Source organism: Cyprinus carpio, chromosome A14 (assembly GCF_018340385.1).
Source record: "Cyprinus carpio isolate SPL01 chromosome A14, ASM1834038v1, whole genome shotgun sequence".
Taxonomy (NCBI): Eukaryota; Metazoa; Chordata; class Actinopteri; order Cypriniformes; family Cyprinidae; genus Cyprinus; species Cyprinus carpio.
The window spans coordinates 21812684-21838118 of NC_056585.1; the positions used below are offsets into that span (position 1 = coordinate 21812684).

At 37.9% G+C, this 25435-nt stretch overlaps 1 protein-coding gene and 1 pseudogene across 3 annotated transcripts; both read left to right on the plus strand.

Moving 5' to 3' along the window:
* LOC109102283 (OCRL inositol polyphosphate-5-phosphatase) lies at positions 1–17644 on the plus strand. 3 transcript variants are annotated; one of them, XM_042770225.1, is made up of 24 exons: positions 1–295; positions 940–1019; positions 4419–4510; positions 4806–4844; positions 5290–5403; positions 6080–6229; positions 6366–6576; positions 6650–6784; positions 6862–6963; positions 8226–8340; positions 8486–8602; positions 8832–9013; positions 9148–9259; positions 9527–9636; positions 9745–9880; positions 9954–10064; positions 10632–10797; positions 11401–11636; positions 12199–12222; positions 13485–13601; positions 13684–13768; positions 14178–14305; positions 15093–15204; positions 15289–17644. In XM_042770225.1, the coding sequence occupies exons 1-24, from the start codon at positions 251–253 to the stop codon at positions 15411–15413; spliced, it is 2844 nt and encodes a 947-aa protein (XP_042626159.1). In that variant the 5' UTR covers positions 1–250; the 3' UTR covers positions 15414–17644. The 3 variants fall into 3 exon arrangements, with proteins under 3 accessions (XP_042626159.1, XP_042626160.1, XP_042626161.1); XM_042770227.1 differs by lacking the exon at positions 1–295 and adding an exon at positions 499–514 and having other exon boundaries at positions 906–1019; XM_042770226.1 differs by lacking the exon at positions 12199–12222.
* Positions 16889–25435, plus strand: part of LOC109102731 — a 17616-nt pseudogene continuing 9069 nt past the window's right edge.

Sequence of the window (25435 nt, forward strand, 5' to 3'; positions counted from 1 at the left end):
GAGTGAAACGTTACATTGATTGTTTTTTTGTTATTGTTGTTTTTTTTTTCTCCACCCGTGTTTATCCAAAACCCGTTTTTACGGGCTAAATTATTCCAGATCGAGCGAGCCGCCTCTTAATCAGCCCGGAAGGCCAGCACGGCACGCGAGGTGAGGGGTGGAGCCTCACAAGAGAAAACACTCTCGCTGAGTTGTTTAGCCTGTTAGCTAGCCGCCTGACGGCTTTAATTCAGCACATTTAACAACATTCATGATGGAGTCTTCACTCGGGATATCCGATAGCCAGTGTTTGGCCGTATCCTTTATTTGGGAGCTCGGTTGTTCATTTTAATTTTGTAAAGAGCAGTAGCTGTGTCATGTAGCCGTGCCTTGTTAGCCTAGCTGTAATGGTAAAAATAACAATTATTTTCGTCTTGTTAGTGTATTAAAGAGGCTGAACCGAATTCAAATGTTGTCATTTGGGTTGCTGTTTTCTCTCTGCTGTCTGACATAAATTATACGCAAGCGTCTCATGGTAAGCGTTTTGTTTCTCAGGAATAACTTGAACATCATTGCGTGACATTGTTGTCACTTGATATGATGTGTCTGTAAGGTATGACATTATAGTTGTTACAGAAACAATGGCTGTTTATTATGAGAGTAGCGCTTTTAATGTTTTTTTATATATCTTGAAATATGATAGGGATTTTCACAAATGTTTATCTCTTACCCATTGGATTTATATAAAGTCCGACAAGTTCTTTGATTTTGTGTGTGTGTGTGTGTGTGTGTGTGTGTGTGTGTGTGTGTGTGTGTGTGTGTGTGTGTGTGTGTGTGTGTGTGTGTGTGGAGTGTGTGGGGGTGTGTGTTTGGAGAGCCACGAGGCGTCACACTTTACACCCTTTTCCCTTTTCCTCTGCCTCCAGCTATTCAATTGAATCCTTAACAGTGATTTTACAGACTGTTAGAGGACATGAGCTCAGAAACGGACAAAAAGAACCAAGACTTCTGTCCCTGTTAGAGTGTTCTGGACAGTTCAAGTGAGTAGACCGTTTGATCTCAGTTTTCATTCCACTTGATTCACATGGTTTTGCTGTTATACTAAACAATGCTTTTGTGCAAAACAGGATTAGTTGAGAAAGATGAGCACCAGAACAGCTGTTCAATCAGTTTTTGGACTGAACTGCTCATTCTGTCAGGTGGTACTGCCTGTCTGTGTTATTACATTGATGATTGTGTTGTCGTTTTTGCCCATTTTGACATGACTAGCAACCAAACCCACCAACACAGGCAGTCTAATTGCTAGCTATCTATAGAGCATCTCTATGTTGAGAATGCAGCTGGCTTTTAACAAGCTGCTGTTTGTTTTTACATCCGATGCTTTTTTACATTTTACACAAGTTATGTCTTACAAGATATATCTTTTCCTTTCAATCTGATGTACGTGATTTTTGATTATCATCCCTAAAACCTCAGCAACTTTCAAAGACGTTAAAGAACGTGAATATGGACCCTTTCACAGACTGTGATGAAGAATTTCCACAAAAATATCATGTGCATTTATAACAGCATATTTTGTGTTATATTGGCATAAAAAAAAAAATGAACAGCTGCAAGGGTGTTTCTAATACAGTGGCTGTATTTGACATCTTCCTCTGGTCTAACTGCCATAATCAAACTCTTTCTATTTTTTTTCTCTTTTGCCAAGTTGTGGAAACACCATCATGGATTTTTTTTTCTTTTGCTGTTGGAGCAACTTGGAATGCAAAAATCATATTTGTTGTAGTCTCTCATTCACTACTGGTTAACCCAACTGTGACAACCTCTGCTTCTGTGAATCCCAGAAATGTGAAAAAAAAAAATATATCGCCCTAACTGCTGGTTGCTATAGATGTCAGAAGACTCTGTGAAAGACTGTGCAATGAGGCAGTGTGGCTTTCGTTGTGTGTTTGGTGGATGCCAGCATGCTGCCCATTATTCTGCATTCCTCCTCGGTGTCCTAGAGCCTAATAAGCCTCACATGAGCACACAAACTCTTTAACTGCATTAAAACTGTATACACTCAGCTTTACTCAAAGCTCAAGAATTGCCTGGGCAAAAGAGGTCACAAATGTTTTTTTTTTTTAATCCATCCATGTGTAATGACAAGGATCTCATAACAGTAAGAACAAAGTATGCAGTTGATATTTCAGAAATGCATCAGGAAGCATACATTGACTGTGAGTATTAGCCATTAGATGTAAAATTATGCATTGAAATCTTTTATGCAGATTACTTCTGTAGGTGGTCATGCTTTACAAAACTCTTGGATTATAGGAAATCAGTTAGAGCAGTGGTTCCCAATCCTGATTCTTGAGAATCCCCAACACTGCACATTGTAGATGTCTTCCTAATCAAACACACCTCATCAGCTCAATAATAAAAACTTCAAGACCTCAAATGTGTGTGTCAGATAAGAAGTGCATCGAAAATGTGCTATGTTGGGGTTCTCCGGGATCAGGATTGGGAACCAAAGAGTTAGAGGAACAATTTAAGACTTTAAAGTGATAGTTTACCTAAAAATTAAAATAGTTTAGTTATTCATTCACATATAAACATTGATCATCGCACATACATAGAGCACAAAAAAACAGTATATGGCAGCTCAACCATACCTTGCTTGACTGGTGAGAACAAACTTTATTGGTTATTGAGGAAACTCAAACATGCTTGTGTTCAAGTGTACACTCAAGCTTTCCTTTACCACATTTGATTAGCTCTATTTATATACTTTGATCAGTGTTAAAATGTTAATAATGAAAAAATTATATCTGTTATAATCTTGTAAAGCAATTGTCTCTTCAGAAGACATGAATGAAACCACTAAATTCATATGGATTACTTTTATTATCAATTCCTGAACTTTTTTTTTTTTTATGAACCTTCAAAGTTATGGTGAAATGGACCTTCAGTAGAGGGACAGAAATCTCAGGTTTCAGGTTTCTTGCAGGTTTGTGTTTTATAGATGAACAAAAGTCTTATGGGTTTGCAACAACATGAGGGTGAGTAGATGAGGACAGAATTTTCATTTTTGGGTGAACTGTCCCCTTAAACTGCTAGAGCATCTTTGTATAGATCACTGAAGGTGTAACCAGCTAATAAAAGTATATAATGTTTCATTTAGCCGGACAGACTTCTGGGGTGGATGGGGAGTGCTTGAACTGCAAAACGATTTTGAGCTGTGCAGTTAATGAAACGTTAATGTGGCAGCGAGTGCCACAGTTTAACCTCAGAGAATAAGGAAACATTTTTGGCATGAGCAGATTATAACCATCATCGCTACACGGGGCTATTATTTGTATTGATTGAATGTGAGATTGCTTAGTAAGTCTAGGCCAAATTTCCCTTGTTCATGAGTGCTTCGTTTCCTGGCAACAACATCCATTACAGCAATTATCGTCTTCTGAGACTCAATGAGAGGGGCTCACCGGCAGCACAGAGGGGTTCTAGTCTTGCCTGCATGTGTTTGCATAGCACACTCAGGCAGTGAAATCTGAAGGTTTTTCCAATAATCCACTGTAATTGAATTTTTCATGGAGTTTAATGTAGGTAAGACCATGTTGAGAGGAACCTGATGCCCTGGAGTTGGCACTGTTATTGTCAGAGAGTGAAATATGGTCTGCAATTAGCCCTCCATATGCATTTAGCCTGCTGCATTTCCTTAAGCTTCCTTCCACCCTATACATTCTGAAGATACATTTTTGATGAGATAAGATTATGCTGGACCATAGTGGAAATATGAGAGGTACAATACCGTTCAAAAGTTTGAGGTCAGTAAGATTTGACAATGTCTCTTGTGCTCACCAAGGCTTCATTTTATTTGATCACAAATGCAGTAAAAACAGCAACCTTGTGAAATAATATTCTTACAATTAAAAAGAAAAATTTTTCTATTGTAATATATTTTAAAATGTATTATTGTGATGACAAAGCTGACTTTTCTGCAGCCATTACTCCAGCCTTCGGTGTCACATGATCCTTCAGAAATCGTTCTAATATGCTAATATGATTTGCTGCTCAAGAAACATTTGTTCTTATTATTAGTTAAAAACAGCTTTTTTTTCCAGAATTCTTTGATGAATAGAAACTTCAAAAGAACAGAATTTATTTGAAATGGAAATCTTTTGTAACATTATAAATATCTTGTAGCATTATAATGTCTTATCCATGTCACTTTTGATGAATCTCCTTAAAAAATGAAATCATACTGACCCAAAACTCTTAAATGATACTCTACAGTGTACCGCATGCTAAACGTATAAACTGTTTTGTAAACTGAGTGTTTCTGTCGAAAAAACTAAATATAAAGTCCTAGAATAAAATGAATTGATAAAGGAAGTCTTGTGAGACAGGTTATGTATTCTTGTATGACATTTCATGAATGAATCTCTTGTTGTTAGGTTGGATATTCTGGCAAATCCTGAAGCAATTGTATTAAGCCCAGTGCCCCAGCTCTCTATCCCCATTAATAACCATTTTCAGATAGTTCGAGGTAAGCTTCTATTGACTATTTATACTTTACAGAAGGACTTTGTGTAACAGTGTAAACGCATTTGCTCTCTCCTCACTATAATATTTTTCTCCCTGTTCAAACTCACCTTTGGTCTCTGTCAGTGAGGCTTATATAATAAGCACTGTTCTGAATGATGAAATCTCCTTCTCCAGATCAAATATTTGAAAATCATTTGTCACCATAGAGGGAAGGTTATTATTTATGTTATGTATTTCCTGGTACAGTCTTCCTGGTACAAAATCTGTCCTTGACATTCTTTAATTTCCTATTTTAGAGGCTGAAGAAGCGCTTCTCATTGACATCTCGATTAACAGTAAGTTTTTAATTAGTACTCTTTTCAATTGTTTTTTTTTTTTAATGCGATTGCTTGTTTTAAATTATTTTTATATTTTATTGAATCATAGCCAAGTGTCTTATTCAATTTTGTGCAGTGTGTTGGGATGATTACATCAGCGTAGAATACAAATCAAGTGTTTTTCAAATAATTGTTACATAATTTATAGTTCACTCATATCTATCCAGCTGTAACCAGCTTATTGTAGCAGCATTCAGTTTATGCAGCTTATTGCTACTCTTATCCATTTAATTTTATTTCTATAGATTGTATGAAATGGTTGAAGCTTAAATTTTTAAGCGATTTGTATACTTGGGCAGGTTTCTTAATGCATATTGCTTCAATAAATAAGTGCTTTTGCTAATTAAATAAATGCATAGCTCGATGTTTGGATGTGAGAATGTGACACAATGTTCCTCAACAGCGACAGTACGGGTTCGTCTTCAAGGCGAGCAAACGCCGGAGCTTCTCCTGGAGCTGCAGGATGATGTTCACACTCAGTCCTTCTTACAGCATGTGACGAAGGCCAAACAGCAAGGTGATACACCTCATTTTCCCTGCACAGAATGCAGCCACAAACATCAAGCCACATTTCTTATTTATTAACTACTCTAATCATTTATTTACCAGAGTAATCAACACCCAGATTTATAGGTGTGTTGGTAATGAATGCTTCCTGGAAGAATTTGACCTCAATGTCTTGCAGAAATTTTGACACACATTTTTGTTGATTATTAAATTTGTTTAGTTTATGTTGTTACAACCACAATCAAGTCAAAGGTTAAGCCACCACCATTTGTTTTTGTTGTTTTTTGAAAAATATAGTTAAAGCAATAAGAATTCTAATCAAAGATTTTTATATTAGTTTTTATAAGGATATTTGAAAAAAAAGAAAGAAGGTTAAGCCACCACCAAAAAAATTTTTCCCTGGTTACTACTTTTCTTGTTTTGTTTTTCTTTTGGTTGTGGTTTATTCTGACAGGTTGATTTTATCCTTCTGAGTCTGTTTGAATGTACAGATTTTTGGTCTTGCATCAAAGTGTTTATGCCTACTGTACACTGTAACAGACCTGTGCTTTACTGTCCACTCTTGAAGTAGAGCTACCTACACTAAAATTACAAAATTTAATATTTTTTTTACTGCTGAAGACATTTTGAAAACCATTCGCCACAATAACTACATGAAACATCACTGTTAAATGGTCCACCTTTAGCTGAGAAGAAGAGTTCACAACCCAGAAAGATGGAGCCTGTTGTACCTGTTCCGGTCAAAGACTGCATTCCAGTCCCACCTCAAAGAGGAACCTCCAAATCCACCTCAAATAAAATCAACAATAGCACTTTAGTAAAGCCCCCAAACACAGGTATGTTATAAAAAATGGCACAGATAATACTAGAACATTACAATTTCTACATGGGTAGATACACCAAAGAGAGTAGTTGCTAGTGAACACTTTGTCACTTACAATCATGCTGGTCTGTTCCTCTCTATGTTTATAGACTCCGGCCTCTCAATGACCACAGATTTTGGCTTTGAAGAAAAGAAGAACCAGCAAAACCGTATAGTTGCGCAACGAGAGCCACCTCCTCCACCACTGCCCCCTCTGCCCCCTCGGAAGGGCACATATACACCATCGAATAACCTCACAGCAGGCCCAACTACCAAAGAAAGGCCACCATCCGCACAGAACTCCAAATCAGTCAGAAATGAGTGAGTGCTACTGGTCTTAAATGCAGAAGCCTGTGGATTTTAGCTGTGAACTTATTGCTGTTTGTTGTTACAGACTTCAGTCTGTCACCCCATCCAACTACACCATGAGACAGGCCATGATGAGCAGCCACACAGGGTCAAGGGAAGGCCTGCTTAAGTATCGTCTCAACAAGAAGGAGAAAGAATACGTGGACATTAAGAACTTTAGGTAAATGTAACATGCTTGAAAATGTGTGATTTTGTTTGAACTGATTCCTGGTATTTGATTGAGTCACTGTTTTACAGGTTCTTCATTGGCACTTGGAATGTTAATGGTCAGTCTCCTGACAGCAGTCTTAAGCCCTGGCTGTGCTGTGACCCAGACCCTCCAGATGTCTACGCACTGGGGTGAGTGGCAGAACATGAGGTCCTTGCTCCACTGGAAACACATTTGGAGCATGCAGATGGGGCAGTGTTTGAGAAACCTGTTTGAAAACAGTCATTATAGTTGCAATTTTGTGAGTCCTGTGGGACAGACATTAAATATTTCACCCTTTATAGATCATTGTACATCAAGGCTCCAGACTGCGACCAAATAGTTGCATTTTGCGACCATTTTTCCTGCTGGTGCGACTAAATTTTTTAGAGGTCGCACTCGTGCCACTGCAAAAATTTTATATAATTATATTTAAAATAAATGCACAGGCGATTTCGCTAACGGCACATCCAGTCAGTCTCTGTTTTCGCTTCCCGTCCCCCGCTATTTTATCATCCTCTCAAGTACCCACTCACTCAGCCTGGTTTTTACTTGCCACGTCAGCACAAGCGCAAAGGTGCTTGCAGAAAAAATTATGCGAATATTGAGGAAATGATGAATGGTTTTCAAGCTAAAGTAAAAGACCGCTTCTTAATCCAGAGAAGGTGAACATGTTGGTATTCTTGTGGGGAAAAAAAAAAACATGCAAGCAATGTCACCGTCATCAAGTTTAGTTTTACTTTTCTTTTTGTTTTCATTTTGAAAAGCTTGTTATCTTTGCTGTTTATCTCAGGTTACACTATGGGGGCTCTATTTGTTTTTTTTGTTTTTTGATTCCTCAGTGTTTGCTAAACGTTCTGTAATTTATTAGTCGTATATAATACAGCATGTGGAGTATGCCATGCCTCATCTTATTCGTTTTTGTTAATAAACGTTTTGAAAGCAAGTTTGTCAATGTATCTTACTGTTTTATTGTTGTTGTGCTTTTAACTTAAAAATAATGAATCCATCTTTTGTTTTAGTCTTACAAAGTGAAAGGTGTGTAGATGTATGTAAGCAAAACAGACAATTATATTTTCTTGTAAAGCGTGACAACAAGATCTTGAATTCGAAATGAAAGCACCTGAAGCCCAGCTTATAACATGGCAAAAGAGGAACTCCCATTCACAAAATTCAAATCATTTTATTTGTATTTGAATGTTAACCGTTTCCCTATAACTATAAACTATGATAAATGTTCATCAGCATGCATTGATTAATCCCATGTTGTAAATATTGCATCGTGCAACTGAGAAAGTTAGTCGCAAAAGTGCGACCAGTGGGAAGAATGAATCTGGAGCCCTGTACATTATTAATTGTCCATTCGTAGATTTGATTGATTATGTTCATATCAATTTGTTCTGTTATTTGGCAGATTTCAGGAACTGGACCTGAGCACTGAGGCCTTTTTCTATATGGACTCATCCAAAGAACAGTTATGGGTTGATGCAGTAGAGCGAAGCCTCCATCATAAAGCCAGATACAAACAGGTGAGCGAACGATAACTGATTTTTGCTGTTCAACATTTAAAATGTAGTCTTTCCTGTGGCATCCTGTGGTCAACTGAAGAAAGTATGTGGTGCTTGTTTTAATTTTTATGTGAACTTTTCATGAGGCTCTGCATCCTGTCTACAGATCCGTATCATTCGCCTGGTGGGAATGATGCTGGTGGTGTATGTCAACGAGGAGCACCAACATCACATTCGAGAGGTGGCTTCTGAATCTGTGGGAACTGGCCTTATGAATAAAATGGTACGTTTGAATTTAACAATAGGAAGTGGTTTGTCAAAACAGGAAGTACTTCTAGCCTATCACTTGGCATATAATGTGTATCTTTTGTTGTATTTGCATTAGATATGGTGTAATCTTAGAGGGGTATTGATTACACAAATAACAGAAATGACCTCAAAACGAATGATACAGAAGATCACTGTCAGTGACCTGATAATATTAACCCACTTTTATTGTTCTATTACTGTAGGGGAATAAAGGAGGCGTGGCTGTGCGCTTTGTGTTCCATAATACTAGCTTCTGCTTCGTAAACTCTCACTTGGCGGCTCATGTGGATGATTATGAGCGGCGGAACCAGGACTACAAAGACATATGTGCCCGCATGAGTTTCCATCTGCTGGAATATCCACCTCTAAGTATAGTCAAACATGAGTGAGTGTCCCAGACATCTAGTTATCCAGTGTAGCCGTTTTTGAAACTGATTTTCTGTGATTAGATAACAGAATTTTAAAGCTAATATTGGGTCTATATTTAAATGGTTCAGTGTTATGATTTCTCCTCTTAAGTGTGGTGATTTGGCTTGGAGATCTCAACTACAGGCTATGTTTTCCTGATGCTGGGGAAGTAAAAAAACTTATTGCTTCGAAGGAGCTGCGGAAGCTGCAGGAGTATGATCAGGTGAGACCTTGCAATGATGCTACTTTATAATATTATTTTATAATTGTTTCACTTGTTATTAATATTTGTAATTAAAAAATAAACTTGTGTTCATTAGTGGTTTTTATAACTGTATTTATCTGGTTTAGGTTATCATTTGTTGCTTCCTTTTTTCCTTTTACTGTGTGTGTGTATATGGCAGTTCTTTATGTGGTAGCCAAATATAGGCAGACTTCCATTTTTGTTCTTAAAGCACACTTAATAACATCTTCTGTTTCACTTTGTCAGCTGAACATCCAGAGAAATACTAAACGTGCCTTCACTGACTTCATGGAAGGGGAGATTAATTTCTGGCCAACTTACAAATATGATGCTAAATCAGACCGATGGGACTCAAGGTAAATTTCTTGGAGATTAGGACCTCTTCCTTTATGCATCATTGTTTGATAATCTTAAAATGAAAAGAATCTGTTGATGTGCCATGATTTGGTTTTTGTCATCCACAGTGGGAAGTGTCGAGTCCCTGCCTGGTGCGACCGTATCCTCTGGAGGGGGAGCAGCGTGAAGCAGCTTCACTACCGAAGTCACATGGAGCTGAAGACCAGTGACCACAAACCTGTCAGCTCTCTCTTCAGTATCGGGGTGATGTTTACTTCTTTCATCCTGCTCCTATTAAGGAGTTGAGAGCATCACACTGATTTTATGTGTGCTGCAGGTGAAGATGGTGATTGAGCAGCGCTACAAGAAGGTGTTTGAAGAGATTGTGCGGGACATGGACAGGTTGGAAAATGACTTTCTGCCCTCTTTGTCCCTAACACAACGGGAGGTGAGTAATGACAGAAAGCCAGACTCTGACAAACTGTCTCTGCATTGATCCACTGGCCTTGTGTAAAGATAGGAAGATGGATTTTTGCAATCTGTTTTTTCTTTGATCCAATGTATTTTTTCCAGTATATATATATAATATATATATCAATAATATTTGCACAATCTTAGCATTTCTCTGGACTGCGAGTGGATTATGGGCTGATCATAATTGTGCCATAATTGCTTTCAGACTAAATGCACCAGTCTATGTCTTTGAATTAAAGAAAGAAAATACAGTAAAAATAAATTGATCTGCATCACCCCGAATCAATGCACATTGATGATATTTTGTAATGCATACATAAATGTAAAATATATCATGGTATCCACATAAATATTAAGCAGCACAACTGTTTTTAACACTGATCATAAGAAAAGTTTTTGAGCACCATATTAGCATAATTTCTAAAGGATCATGTGACACTGAAGAATGGCTGCTTAGTATTCAGCTTTGCCAAAAATTTTGAATGGTATTGTATGTGCTTACAGCATCAGTTTCATGTTACACCTGTTCTTTATCCCATAGTTCACTTTTGAGAATGTGAAGTTCCGTCAGCTTCAGCGTCGGAGTTTTCTCATCACTAATGACGGACAGGTTGCTTGCACCTTCGCCTTCATTCCCAAACTCAATGATTCGCAGTACTGTAAGCCCTGGCTACGTGCTGAGCCCAGCGAAGGGGTACTAGACCCTAGTGAGTATCTCATATGGCATCAAATAAAAATGAATGTTGTAGTTGACAAGTACCAATTGTTTGATAAAACTCCTTTTATCCTTTACCCGTTTTTTTTTTTTTTTTTTTTTTTTTTTTTTTTTCGTTTTTTTTTGCAATTTCATGGCTGGACTTTATTGAAAAAATATTCCATTTAGGTAATGTCAGTATACTTAATTTGCATCCACATCCAGAAGGATCACAGAATTTTACGGAAAATATGTGAAATTTGTTCACATGAAATATCAAGAGGCGGCTTATTGCCAAAAACTTTACTATTGCTAGATTATGACCTGTGAACACCAATCCTTAAACAGCTAATGGAAAACTAATTTCAGTTTTGGTGTTTTGATAAAAAAAAAAAAACTCACATCCATAATTAAAACACAGTTTTGTGAATAGGTCATTTTACCAAATGATGAAAACGAGAATAAATGAATTGCCTTTTCTTTAAAGACAGTAAAGTGTCATGTCAGCTGGCCATATACAGTTAAAAAAAACATATGATGTTTCATTTAAATTTTTTTATTCATGTGCAGAACGTGCATCCTCGACATTGTTTATATATGTTCCTATTTCTTGTAGATGAGGCAATGGAGATCTTTCTGGAGGTGTATGTCAGTAAAGACTCTGTGATGCTGCTAAACTCTGGTGTGGATAAAATCGAGGACATCCTGGTGCTTCATCTGGACCGGGGGAAAGACTACTTCATCACTATTGCGGGAAACTACCTGCCCAGCTGTTTCGGCACATCTTTAGAGACCCTGTGCCGTATGAAGAAGCCCATCCGTGAGATCCCCATCACCAAACTCATCGATCTGGTGAGGCATGGCTGATCAGTTGTTTCGGCATATCTTTAGTGACCCTGTGCCGTATTGGCTAAGTAAGGATAAGTGGCTGACGTTGCAAAAGCCAAAGCTGTCATCTTCCTTTTTTTTGCCAGTGGAAGGTCATGACAGGCAGTGGCAAGGAATTCTGCCACCAGATGTTAGATAAGAGATTTTAGATGTCCAGTTATACATGATTCTTCTTTGAGGCTAGAAATGAGAAGCCCATCCGTGAGATCCCCATCACCAAACTCATCGATCTGGTGAGGCATCAGTAGGTCATCATCCAAACCACCCGTGCTGTTTGTAACATTTCCATTCTCAAAATATGGTTAGTTTTTCATTTAGAGAGTAGTCATCTTGAGTTATTTTCTGTCTCTCTGCTGTTCAGTGATCACCTTTGATTACTGAAAGCTGCTTATCTGTGATTTTGCAATACTGGCTCCGTGTTCTCACTGTTTGTTTCTCCATTGTCTCATCTCTGTCCCTTCTTTTACTCCTTTCTTCTCTGACTACTCCTTTCTGACCAATCATTCTGGGTCTGCATTATTCTCAGGGAGAGGATAGCTGCATAGAAAAGGTAAAGCCCCTCTTTGTCCACAGAAAAGACATATTAGGTTATGCAATAGGACAGCTGCAATTATTGTGACCTACATGTGTGATGGTGGGTGACTTTGTCCTGTTTTTAAACATTTGTGCCAGTGTGCTTGTCTCGATGTGCTTGCCTGTTCCTATGGGTCAGCTTGCTGCAGTCACTCTGCTGGTTCAGGCTAATGAAAGTCACTGAGGCTTGAATCTCTCAGCTTGAATTCTACCCCTCCTTTCCTCACCCAGCTCACTGCTCACCAGCCAGCGATATTAGATTAGTAGAGAGAGAAAGCAGCTCACAGCATGGCGAAACCCGCCTCACAAATCAGTGTTTGTAATTTGGAGTCGACTGTTCTTCAGAGTTGTTTTTGCCTCTGTGGCTCAGCATGAGTTGCATTCCTACTAATTGCATGAGTTCCCTTATATTGTTCAGTGGTCTTGGGGCTGTCATTTATCCCCACGTAATACATTTCTGCGTCTTGTTTGATACTGTTTATCACCTATTTCAAATGTCACATGGATGAATTTGGCTTTTATATGCTTTTAAAGTTTTAACCAAGTGGTCATTCTCCAGGTTGTACTGGAACCATCTGTATTTTTAAAGGCACTTTCCACAAAAAAAGGGTGAAAATAAAACAATATAACATTATATGACAATATATAAAAGTTTAAATAATTTAAAATGTTTCTTGATCTGCAAATCAGCATATTAGAATGATTTCTGAAGCATCATGCGAGACTGAAGGCTGCTGAAAATTCAGCTTTGCCATCACAGGAGTAAATTGCTTTTTAAAATATTAAAATAGGCAACAGTTATTTTAAATTGTAAAAATATTTCATACTATTAATGTTTTTACTTTATTTGATCAAATAAATGTAGCTTTGGTGAGCATAAGAAACTTTTTAAAAATATTTAAACAAAATTGGCTGTGACCATTTTAAGAAAAGTTTTTAGTTATTTTGGCAGAAAGGCATGCAGTTCCACTTATAATACAAGTGGAACTGCATGCCTTAACATATAATTTCAACTTAAAGTCAGTGTTTTATGATTTTAAATGTTGAATACAGTTGAAAAAAAAAAGTTCAACAAAATGTATACGAAAGAAAACAAAAGTATAAGATCTAGCAATTTAAAACAAATTATGTGACACCAAAATGTGCTGTAATTGTGGAAGGTACCACAAGATACCTTATGTCTCTGTAAGAACATTAAAGTTAATACAGTAAGAAAGTGATACATTTTCAATTTCACAGGAAAAATGCCGGATTAATTTCTTGTTGTACAATGATGGAACAGAGGATAAACCTCTGAGGATTCCCAAAGAGGTCTGGTTGCTTGTTAATCACCTCTACACCAAGGCCTGCCAGCAGGTAAACAAAATAAAGCATGAATGCACCAATGATTAGCTATAACATCTCAAATTACTAATGAGTTTTTTTTTTATATACACAGGAGGACCTTTTCCAGACCCCTGGCCTGCAAGATGATCTACAAAATATTATTGACTGCTTGGACACCAGCATTCCTGAATCCATCCGTATCCTTTCCCACCAAAAGATATATAAATATGTTTATATATGGAAAGGATGAGATTTTCCCAGCAGATAGATTTATATTTGGTAGTCTGTACAAACCTTTTTAAAGGACTCTCAGAGTTACTTAGCTTAGAAATGCGAATGTCTGTAATGTCAGTGAATGTGACCGAGTTGCTCCCTTTAAAACTGCTCGTACAGGCTGGACTCTCCCACACAATTCATCCCTGTGCTGCTGAGAGACTGAGAATGTTTCCTCTGTCCTACTGTAATGGTGCTCGAGACATCCCTAGAGACACTGTGTACTTTCTTTTCTCTCCCTGTCTTTTCCTTTTTCTCACTGCTGTATTTTCTCTTCCTGATGCTAAAATGTGCATTCTCACTGTTCACCGTGGTTCTCCTTGACTTGTTTAGCTGGCTCTAATCACTCAGTTGCCGAAGCACTATTGATCTTCTTGGAGGCTCTTCCTGAGCCAGTGCTGTGTTATGAACTCTATCAGCGCTGTCTTGAATGCTCTCATGACAGCCGCCTGTGCAAGCAGGTAAACATGGATGCATGACAGTAACTATACTGGGGACTGTCAAGACTATGTATTAAATATGCTATTTGTGGTAGGTCTAGCAATCCATGTATGTTCTTGTTTCAGTTCCTATTCACAAGCTCTCCATATGATTCTGCATTCAGTGTGATTTGATTCTGATTCACTTGGGTGTATTTTATTGTCCATTTTGCTTATATGAAAGAAACTGTCTTTCAGCTATTGATGTAACTTATACAGAATTAACAATGGAGTCTAAACTATGCAGTTCAGTTGCTGTTTATTTGTGATAATCAAAAAAAAAAAAAAAAAAAACGTTAAATAGGATTTATGTAAAACTGTTAATATAATTGTGTAAAATTATTATACTGTTATAAACTCACGAATATATAAATCTTACTGACCTCAAACTACGTGTATATGTGTGTGTGTGTGTGTGTGTATGTGTATATGTAAAAGTGCGTGTGTATATATATATATATATGTATATATACACACACACACACACACACACACGCACACACACACACACACAAAAACAACCACACACACACGTCTCATCCATCCAAGCATATTTTTGCCATATATTTTATACATAAGACTGTTCAAATGATTAATCGAAAGTCTTCTTTTTGTGTCTTTTTTTTTTACATTGATCTTATGACAAGCATCTAAAATACAGTGGCTTCCAAAAGTTTGAGGCCACACTGAAGAATATAAGATTCAAAATGCATTTTAAACCAAGAAATAAAGTTTAAGGATTAATTCTTTGTTTTCCTCTAAACGGCAGCTAATATCTCAGCTCCCACGAGCCCATCGCAATGTGTTCCGCTACCTGATGGCCTTCTTGAGAGAATTACTCAAACACTCGATTGACAACAACCTGAACGCCAACCTCCTAGGTGAGTCTGGCTTTCTCTAGTGCCAGGAGATTGCAGACATTCAGGTGCGTTACTGTTATGTCTCTTCTTGTACCTCTTCACCAGCTTCTCTCTTCGCAAGCCTCCTCATTCGACCGCCTCCCAACCTTGCTGGAAAACAGACGCAACACGATCGTCAGAAAACCAATGACTTCATACTGGGGTTCCTGATGGGAGGCGATGAAGACTGAGGAAGGGGACTGCAGAACGAGGTGCCATGTCTTGTCTCAGAGGAGTTCAGGTGGAGCAAAAAAACACTTGAGGTGTTTTTGTGGCTGGTTCTCTGGGAGATATTTGGGCCACCCTGCACTAAGATGGCTAACAGCCTCCATAATGAAAGTTTGACACTGTTGGATTGTGCCTGTTTTGCACAGACACTGCCCATTGGTTTCGTTACGCTGTTCTTCTGTTCCTGCTACAGAGGAATTAGGTGTCAGTTTATTTCTGTAGTATTAATAACTACACTTTAACCCCTATAAACCTCATCTTTTTGACTATAGCATCTATAATGCTATGTCCAACCCCACTTTCTCTGGTTTTAATCTCTGGATCAGAGTGCTGTAATGCCAAATCAAATATTCTTGGCCAGATTTGACTGAATGTGTGTGAATGTGACTCATGGGCACTCAAAAGAATGACTTTGTTACACTAAAGGAAAGCAGTGTTGTGGATATTGTATTGACTGCTGCTGCCAGGTTAAATGCGCCATCAAAGCACCATTTTCCATCTGTCTCATGCTCCCTTCTTTTTCTCCTTCGAAAATTACCATCACAGGGAAGTGTTTCCTAACTTTGACGGTCGACTACCTTTCGAAGTGGAGGAGAAGTCTGGACTATGATCTTTACTCAGTTCTATCTGAATCATGATGAATCACCTGGCATTGTCCGTCGTGGTGTGCACGTTATTTATGTTTTCCAGTCTCATACACCATTGTCCTCAGCATTGGGTATTTGGATGTCCTCCACAGATAAATATAAGTTTGTTATTCTTCAGAACTTTGGTCTCCGGTCTCCTTTTCAGTCCGTTATGATGGCACAGCTACACCCATAATTCTTAGTCATCTTGAATAATGGCAATAATAAGCGGATGTGATTATCTTCATTAGATCTGGACTCTGGGTCTGAAACGTTTATTCTTTTGCGGTCTTATTCTTTTATAGATCTGTTATGGATCCTTTCGTGCTACAGAGATGTTAACGTTTTAACTAATGTGCTCACTGGGTCTTTTATTGTCTTTTGTCTGTCATGTCTTGTAATGAAGATGCAGCTGTGGTTCTTCTATTTATATGAATGATGATACTAACCCAAACTGGGGTAATTTTGTGTACGTTTATGTGTCCTTTGTTGGTGTTGATTCATGTTACATTTACACTTTCTGTTTTTCTATACACTTTTCTGTTTGTAGTGACATACTGGCATGTTTATTTCTCTTGAAATTCATAGTACACGTGATTCTGATGATCTTGCTGGTTTTTAACTTCTTGCACCAGTCAGTCTGGTTTTGTACTACAGTGTGTAAAGAGGAAGTTTCCTCTGTTATACTCGTATTAATCATCACCCCAATGCTAAAATGTTATTGGATCAAAATCCACCAAAGCCGTTTCTCCACAATGTGTGTGACATTTCCTCAGAATCTCACAGGAAATGTTTTGTGTCAGTCTTGCAACATGGAAAAAGAGTTGTAAGCAGTTTCTGACTTGTTGTTCTGCCTTCCCTTACTGTCAGAAAAAAAAATGTGTGAAAATTGTAGTTTTAGGTGTACAACAGCTTGTGACAGTACCCTTAAAGGGTAACTTTGTACCTTATCTAACACTAAAAGGTGCATATTAGTACATTTAGAGTACTAATATATACCTTTAAGGTACTGATGTGCACATTTTTATAAATAAGTTACAGAGATGTCCTTGGGGATCTGCCCTAGTGACAAGCTGTTACAATTTCTGCACATTTTTCCTGAGAGTGTTGAAAACTTTAAATAGTGAACTTTAAATGTCTAAATCACTTCACCTCCTCTGCCGTGTTTACAAGCCCCTGTCTGAGTCTGAGCTTTCTGTTGGGCTTATTTTTTTCTAATTTCTGCTTTGGAAAGGACCACCATGGAGCTTGACTGTCTTATTCAAACACTTATAGCCTGGAATCATTCTTTTTATTGCCAATAGATGATGTTTCTGGGAGGACCTCATTGCAGGAGACTGAATCAGTGGAACACAAATGCAGATGACGATTGCACAGATTTCTGGTGTGCTGTGATCACCACCCTGCCTGTTTGTTTATTGTTGTGTCCTGTCTTTCTATCCATTCAGTTTTTCTAATGATGTTTCTGGTACTTTACAGATGGGTACTTGCACATACTTTGTTTTATTTGTGGGGCGGGGCTAGGCATCTAATTTATTCAATGAAATAAAGACATTATGATCATATTATTTAGTGTTCTGGATTTTTTTTTTTTTTTTTTTATTTTAATATTATAGGTGCTTGCTAAGGTAATCATTTTTAATAAAGGTCTTCAAAGCTTAACTGTCATTGTCTCAGTGTAACTGCTTTCTGAAAGAGTGGCCTCCAATCCTGTTGCAGTGGCTGGATTGTTTCTGCTCCATGTGAAAGGTTTATCTTTTGACAATGTTCCTCTTGTTAGTTGTTAGTCCACCTTGTGTTCAGTGAGAGATCCTACAAGTGCCTGTGACATTCTCAGCCCCGGCATCTTTAAAGACCCCCGGTTTGTGCGGTTGTCATCTTTTCTTGCTTTCCTGCTGCTGTCACAGCCCTGCTGAGAGTGTCTTCCTCCTGTAAGCTATTTGAGGAGGAGCAGTGGAGCCAGGCTGCAGGACGCTGTGGAGTCCAAGCCCGCTTCACTGCCAGGTCAGTGCGTATTAGTCTGAATGCCTACGCATATTGTGGTAGATTTTGAACCCTAGATTGTGAATTAATATTTAGGAATTGGCATAGAATTGCTGTTTTGTCATTTCAGAGAATTCCTCCATATAAATTCAGTTAAGACATGATTCAGTTTCATCTTCATTCACACTGTTAGAATTCATTTTTGTTTCACACCTCACACTAAGTAGTAGTACTAGTTGTTGTTATTATATGTAAAAGTTTGGGGTTGATACACTTTTTAATGTTTTTACAAGTCTCTTACGCTCACCAGTGCTGCATTTATTTAATAAAAAACAGTTAAATTGTGAAATATTAAAGCTGAATTTTCAGCAGCCATTACTCCAGTCTTCAGAGTCACATGATCCTTCAGAAATCATTCTAATAAATTTTGAAGAAATGCAGCCTTGCTGAGTGTCTTCTTTCAGAAAAAAAGAAAGTTGTCATACTCCAATAATATAACGGTAGTTTATTTAAATGTCTTGTTTCTTAAAATACTGTAATTTGAAACACTGAATTTTTAAAGTTACTTTAAAAAAAATAAATTGTTTTTCATTTACTTGTTTGGAGGATATTTACCTATTGAATGTTCCAGAGTAATTAGATCATGAGACTGGGCGACTCAAATGGCCCATGGAAAAGGGTTATCTTATAAAACAATGGGAGGAATATTGTCTTTAAACACACACACACACACACACACACACACACATATATAATTTATTTATATATATATTTATATATGCACACATAAATACTGTATATCTGGCAACCAGGCATGTACCTCCATCCACAATCCTAAATTTAATCATGTAACAATGACTTTACTCTGTATTCTTACTTTGAATTCTAAATAAACTACATGAGCTCTTTTGTGCTTCAGTATTTCCTCTTTTCCTTCAATGTTGTTTGCTTATGCTTGTGCAGAAAGTAAACAAGCCATTGCAGACATGGGAAAGCTTTCGGTCTGTTTGACAGGGGTGGAGTTTGCTGCCGCTCATGTCCTAAACAAGGAGGGTGTGGCTCAATTTGTCCATGAACGCTCTGTCATTGCTGCCCTCAACCATCGCCTGGCTGGCCTCATCGATGTGGTGAGACATATGAAAATCTTCCCACTCATACACACCCTAGGTTCTGCTGGGAAATAACCAGCTGTGCTCGTGCTGGGTTTAATGGGTTCCCTGAGTGTGGCACAATTATCATATTTCCACTTTGTTTAATGGGGTCAATCATTTGCCTGAGGGTGTGAGGAAAATCATATTAAGTCCATGAAGATGCTGCAGTCACAGTGTCCTTTACTGTGTGGTGTAATATGATACAACAGTTTGAGCATAAGCATTTATTCATGTATGTTACGTGTCCTCTACTTTTGGAATTTGTACCATATTTTATGTGTGGCTATTGTAGGTTTGGTGTTTAGAAGAGCAGAACGAGTCTCTGGAGGCTGAGATTATTGAGCTGGAGGAGAAGCTGGAGTCAGAGCATCAGCGGTCCTATGGACTACAGTCTGGAGGCTGTGATAGAAAGGCTGCGGAAAGAGAAGGGACCACTCAGAAACTCTGGCCTGGGTGGTGCTGCACATTTATGCCTCGCTTGATAAAATTAAATTTATAAGTTGTGTGTGTTATTTTATGCAACACAGAGGAGTTGAAGGGTGAACTGCAGCATCTGCAGATGAAATACGATCAGATGGCTGAGCACAAGAGACTCATCCAGCAAGAACGAGAAGATGTTTCTGTGGTAATGCCATGAATACTGCAGATGTTTTCTATGCAGTGTATAGACTGGCTTCAAAAAGTATTTGGACATTTCTGCCACACTTAATGTTACATTTTACAGCTTTTGATAAAATATAACAATACCAAAGTCACTCTTTAAAGAAATGATACATGATTTTTTTTTTCTCAAAACTGTTTTATTTTCACTTTTCTCGTTTTTTTTGCTATTTATTTTTAGACCAACTGCCCCAAGAGAATTTTTAGTGGATGTGTAAAGTCAGTTTCCTATTCACACAATAAATCACTAGAGTAAAAATTTAGTATATTGTTGGTATACTTTACATTACTCTGTGGGCATATTAACTATGGACAACTCCCAGTACTGTTTTATTTTAGTTTTATTTACTATTATTATTATTATTGACATTTTAACTTTAGTTTGTTTTAGTAATTTTGTTGAGCTTTTGTCATTTGTTCTTTTATATATATTTCTATTTACCTTTGACTTATTTTTTTTATGTCAGATTTAGTACTTATAGTACTTCAGCTTAAGTTTTTTTTTTTTTTTTTTTTTTCATTTAATATTAAATTTTATTTATAGGTCAGTTACCAAAACGGGTTTCAAAAGTTTGGGTTTTAATTAGTTAAGAATATCAACACTGATTCAATCAAAATATCCACATACATTATGTCTTAATTATGAAAGTTTATCATGTTTTTTATTATATAAAAACTGTTTCTCAAGTTTAAAATAAATGTTACATGCCTGGTTTGATATTTTAATGTATAATGCAATTAAATTCATACATTAATTTTGGCTTAATTGTCCAAATACTTTTGGATGCCACTGTGGAATTTTAAACAGTACGTTTTTTTTTTAACCCAAAGCAACTTAATACAGAAAAAAATGACTTCTTGCAGGGTAGTAACACTTATTGCAGTAACCTTAATCACTACTTTATGTTTATACACAAGAATTGAGGCTTTTAAGTGAACTTTTGCAAAGTTCTACACTGTCCCCACCACTAGATGGCAGTGTTAGCTTGTGCTGTTGGTGGGGTGTTCTGTCTCCAGTGGAGGTGTGTGAAAGTCCCTGGAGTGGCACAGCAGAGCTGCTGCTCCCAGATCCGCTCTGGAGAGTCCTGATTACAGGCCCTGCTGACTCCCGGCCAGCGGCCACTCTGAAACCCGAGCTGCTTTCTGTAGAAACCACTTCGCCACACATGTCAGAGCACATCTCCAGTAAAAGAGCAGATGTGGGAAAGCTTTCACCATGCCTAATAATTCACTCATTCAGCCTCTCATATCTCCTAGATGCAACAGAGCAGGGCTTAGCTCTCCGGCTGGGCTGAGAGGAGCAAAAAGGGTTGGAAGGAAAGAACAAAACAGGAATAGAACCAAAGAGGTAGTCAGAAGGATAATTTAGAAGTGGGGTTGCAGCTGTATAAATAATATACTTTAGAGACATAAACCTGGCATTCTATATGCATTTTTTGTATCTTCACTAGTTTGGATTCACTAAACTGGTTTGAACTGGCATTTTAAAGAAGTGAGAACAGTGGCTATATGAAAGAAAAAAAAATGCATGAGAAAGTATTATTTTAAGCATCTAACTGGAATGCATCCACCATAGTGAAGTTCAGCCCTTTGGCTGTTTGGAATAGAGGAAGCAAATCAGCATCGAAACACTGTCTAGACTCTCTCCAGTACTGGGCTTGTGTTCACGCTGAGATAACGGGAACAGCGGCCACTGTGCCAATTCTGGGCTCCAGGGAAGCATGTGTGTGCGCAATGCACCTCCTCTGCAGCCCAGACCCACCGTCACACTGCAGCATTCACATGCAAATGTTTTCACTCTGAGTAATTGAATTCATCGCCAATTAATCAGGCACTTAAGATACCCAGATGAGCTGAATAAAGTGCAGCTTTCTCTGAACGTTGGATGTCGGGCTACATATGTGGATCTCTTCTTCCCTGCATTGCAGTCTTTGCTCGGGGAAACCTGGTGGCACTGATGATGCTCACGATAGAAGATGTTGAGAATAAGTGCTTTGTGTTTGAATTGACCTTTATTTCTGCTGCCCCGCTCAGGAGGTGGATGCAGTTACCACAGACTGCCTGGCCCTTTGAGAGCAAGTGGCCATCAATGAAGAGCAGCTGGCTGCCATGGAGAGGCAGCATGAAACGGTAAGACAATGCAGAATGTTGCGTCAATAACACTACTTTTTGTTACTTCTTAGTTGTTATCAGAAAAGGCCGTTTTACCTTAGACCTCTGAATTCTTGGAATGGTCTTGTAGGGGTTTGGCCATTTAAAGTGTCTCCTCTGATCGTAAGGGGAACAGGTTTTGCGGAATGGAGACTGACAGGAAACACGGTCCCTCAAAACATAGAATGAAAGAATATATGGGGAGTCTGCGGGTACTCAAGTGCTGGAAACAGAGAAATTTCCATTGACCTCCCTCTGGGACGTGCAGCATAACTCACAGTCCAGGCATATGAAATGAAACAGAAGTTCTTCTTGTTTTATTAACTGCTGTTATTATCTTGATACAGCTGCCGCTCACTCATTATTCACGTTGAGAAGAACAAGCTGAGACTTGGACTCAATCTCCTTTTCATGAACACTTCATCAGACCCAGATTAATGAACAGCTGCCCTGTCTCGCACAGGCAGATATTGTTACCTGAGGAGAAAACGAAAGTCATAATGTTGTGTTTGTCCACAGAGGATGGAGAAATTATGTGAGCCCAGGACTCCGGATGAGGGTTCTCCTACTGTATCCCTGCAGTTCTCCTCTTTTGATATCACTCCATTCATCATGAACATCAAAGAGTACTACAGCACACTGGCCGAGAACCTCACGGTGAATTACACACAGATAGAGACATTGACTTTGACTCCTCAATGACCGTTGACACTATGAGAACAAGCTAAATTGACAGCTTTTGTAGCATATACACTGCTGTTTAAACAAACATTTGGGATCAGTAAGTTATTTTTTTAAATAAATTTATTCAGCATTAAATTGATTAAAAGTGACAGTAAAGTCAGTGAGAATGTTAATAAATGTCTCAACTGAATGCTGTTCAAAAATAGTAAGCAGCACAACATCGATAATAATAAGAAAGGTGTCTTAGGTACCAAATCAGCATATTGAATGATTTATGAAAGATCATGAGACACTGAATACTATAGTAATGGTTTTGCCATCACAGGAATAAATTACATTTTAAAATATATTAAAACAGAAAAAAAAAATACATTTTAAAATGGTAATGTTTAACAATATTACTGTTTTTACTGTATTTTTGACCAAATAAATATTGACTTCTTTCAAAGAGACTTCTTTGAAAAACATTAAAATATCCTAAACTTTTGAACAGTAATTTGATTACCATAGAAAATAATTTACAAATGTAACCTTATAAAACAGTAAGAGTTAGAGTGAGGCAGTTACAAGTATACATACACAAAATATGTTGTGTTGTATAAGTACACAAAACCAGCATTCCGGGTGTTTTAAAGGATGAAATGTAAAGCTCTTTATTTTTTAAAGCTCTTAAATTAAGTCTTTAGTTTAAAAAATATTATTTGAGTTGTCATGTTGCCTAAATTTATATTTATATTGCCTTTTAAATTTTTTAAGTGGGACTATTGTTTTAGAGTCGGATTTGTAATCCAGAGGTCGCGGGTTCGAATCTCAGTACCAGCAGGGATTGTAGGTAGGGGGAGTGGATGTTCAGCACTCTGTTCCCTGGGCGATACAGCAAAAATTGCTGTCCACGGTGTGTGTGAACTTATTAACTTCTGTCAGTTGAGTTTGTATCATCTTGAAATACTCCTTTTGAAAGACTGGTTCACCAAAAAAAAAAAGGTATTTTATCCTGTGGCATAAGGAGAAAATTAGCATAATAGCTGCTGTTTTCTATATTATGAAAGTGAATTGAGATGGACACTATCAAGCACTGTAAAAAGGTCTAGAATAATTAAATAATCCCATATGCCTTTTAAATAATGACAGAATCGTCCTTTTGGGTGAACTAACCTCTTAACACATCTCAGTGTGGCTGGTATGCTTGTTTTTAACTTCCTCTTTCACACTTTACTTCAGGGGACAGTTTTGTGGGACATAGAGCTCTGTCCACATCTAGTACAGAGCACTATTGTCCCCCTCTGTGTCTTTTGAGGAGTGAGGGCTCTCTAAAGGTCATCCTACAGCACCAGTGCCCTTTAACCTCATTTGCCCCAGGAGTGGCTGCTCTCGACCAGGGTTGCGGCGCTAATCAGAGATCTGGAGCCCTTCCCAGGCTTCTATGCAGAAAGAGTCTGGAGAGGAGAAGAGAGCACTTCTACAAGAAGACACTGGAGAGCCTCTATAGGCTATTAGAGACTTCTAGTGTGTGTTTGTGTGTGGGTGTAAAATAAGCAGGCCAAGAACAACTCCTGCTCTTCTGCCAAAAGTTGTACATGCACAAAAACCAGCTCACGCATGCACAAACACATCCTTTACCACCCTTACCTGTTTTCATTTAGTCTGCTTTTCTATTCATTGCTCTCTCTCTCTCAGGTGGTCTCGGAACCAAAAACTAGTGCTTTGATTCATTAGTGCTGCACAAGGTCCAATTGTTTCGCTCACAATTGATATTGATTGGGATTGGGGGGAACAGTAATTGGAGGAGGATTTTTGACTGGTTGCACCTGCTCACCTGATTTGCCTTCATTTGCTCTTCTTTCTTCTGGGAATAATCAGTGATTCATCTTCACTGCCTGCTCTCTGCAGAACTTAATGGGTTGTAACTCTTCTTCAGAGATGCAAGAAACTTAAAGCTGTGAACCTTTCCTGATTTTCAGTTTGAGTCCAGAGTATCGAGCGCTGCTGCCATTGATGCCGCAGGAAAGGAGGTGGAGCAGCTGTCTAAGTTGACTGGAGAGAAAATGAAGGACATCTCCAAAGAGACTGACGTAAATATCCTCAAGAACTTGGTGAGTGAGTTTACCCTCATCAACACACTTCTGCTTCAACGACACAGCTCTGAACCATCCAAAGTCACTCCAGTGCTCCGAACTAAATTGGTTGCAAATTAGACAAAAAAAAAAGAAAAAAAAGAATACAAATTAAATTTTAATCAGCTTTGGTGGCAATCTACAAAACTTATTTTTAGTTTAGGCAGATGACGTCTCTGAGTGCACACCACTGTTTCCTACATGAAATAATACCACATGATTTACGAAAAAATGATTCTTATAAACCAGTACAGAATGTTCTTGAACTTGCATGTGAGGTAGCAGGTTGAATCGGACTTGCTCAGTGAATCAATTAGAGCTGTTACTGAGTTCACAAAAACTCCCTTACTGAACTGAGTCATTATTAGTGATGGTTCTAAGCGAACTGGGAATTATTTGTTGTAATTAAAAATATTTGCAACAGAGTTTTGTTGTAATAAATGGAATTCTACAAATGTTTAAATATGCTAAAATTATCATTGGTTGTTTAGTGTAGTAAGATCCAATAATGTTGAACTGACTGTAAAGGAAACTTTGTTTGGTAGTAATAATATTTCACCTCTATAAAAAGTGCAACATTTAAACATGGTGTTTCAGCCTATTCTTCATTGTCTTC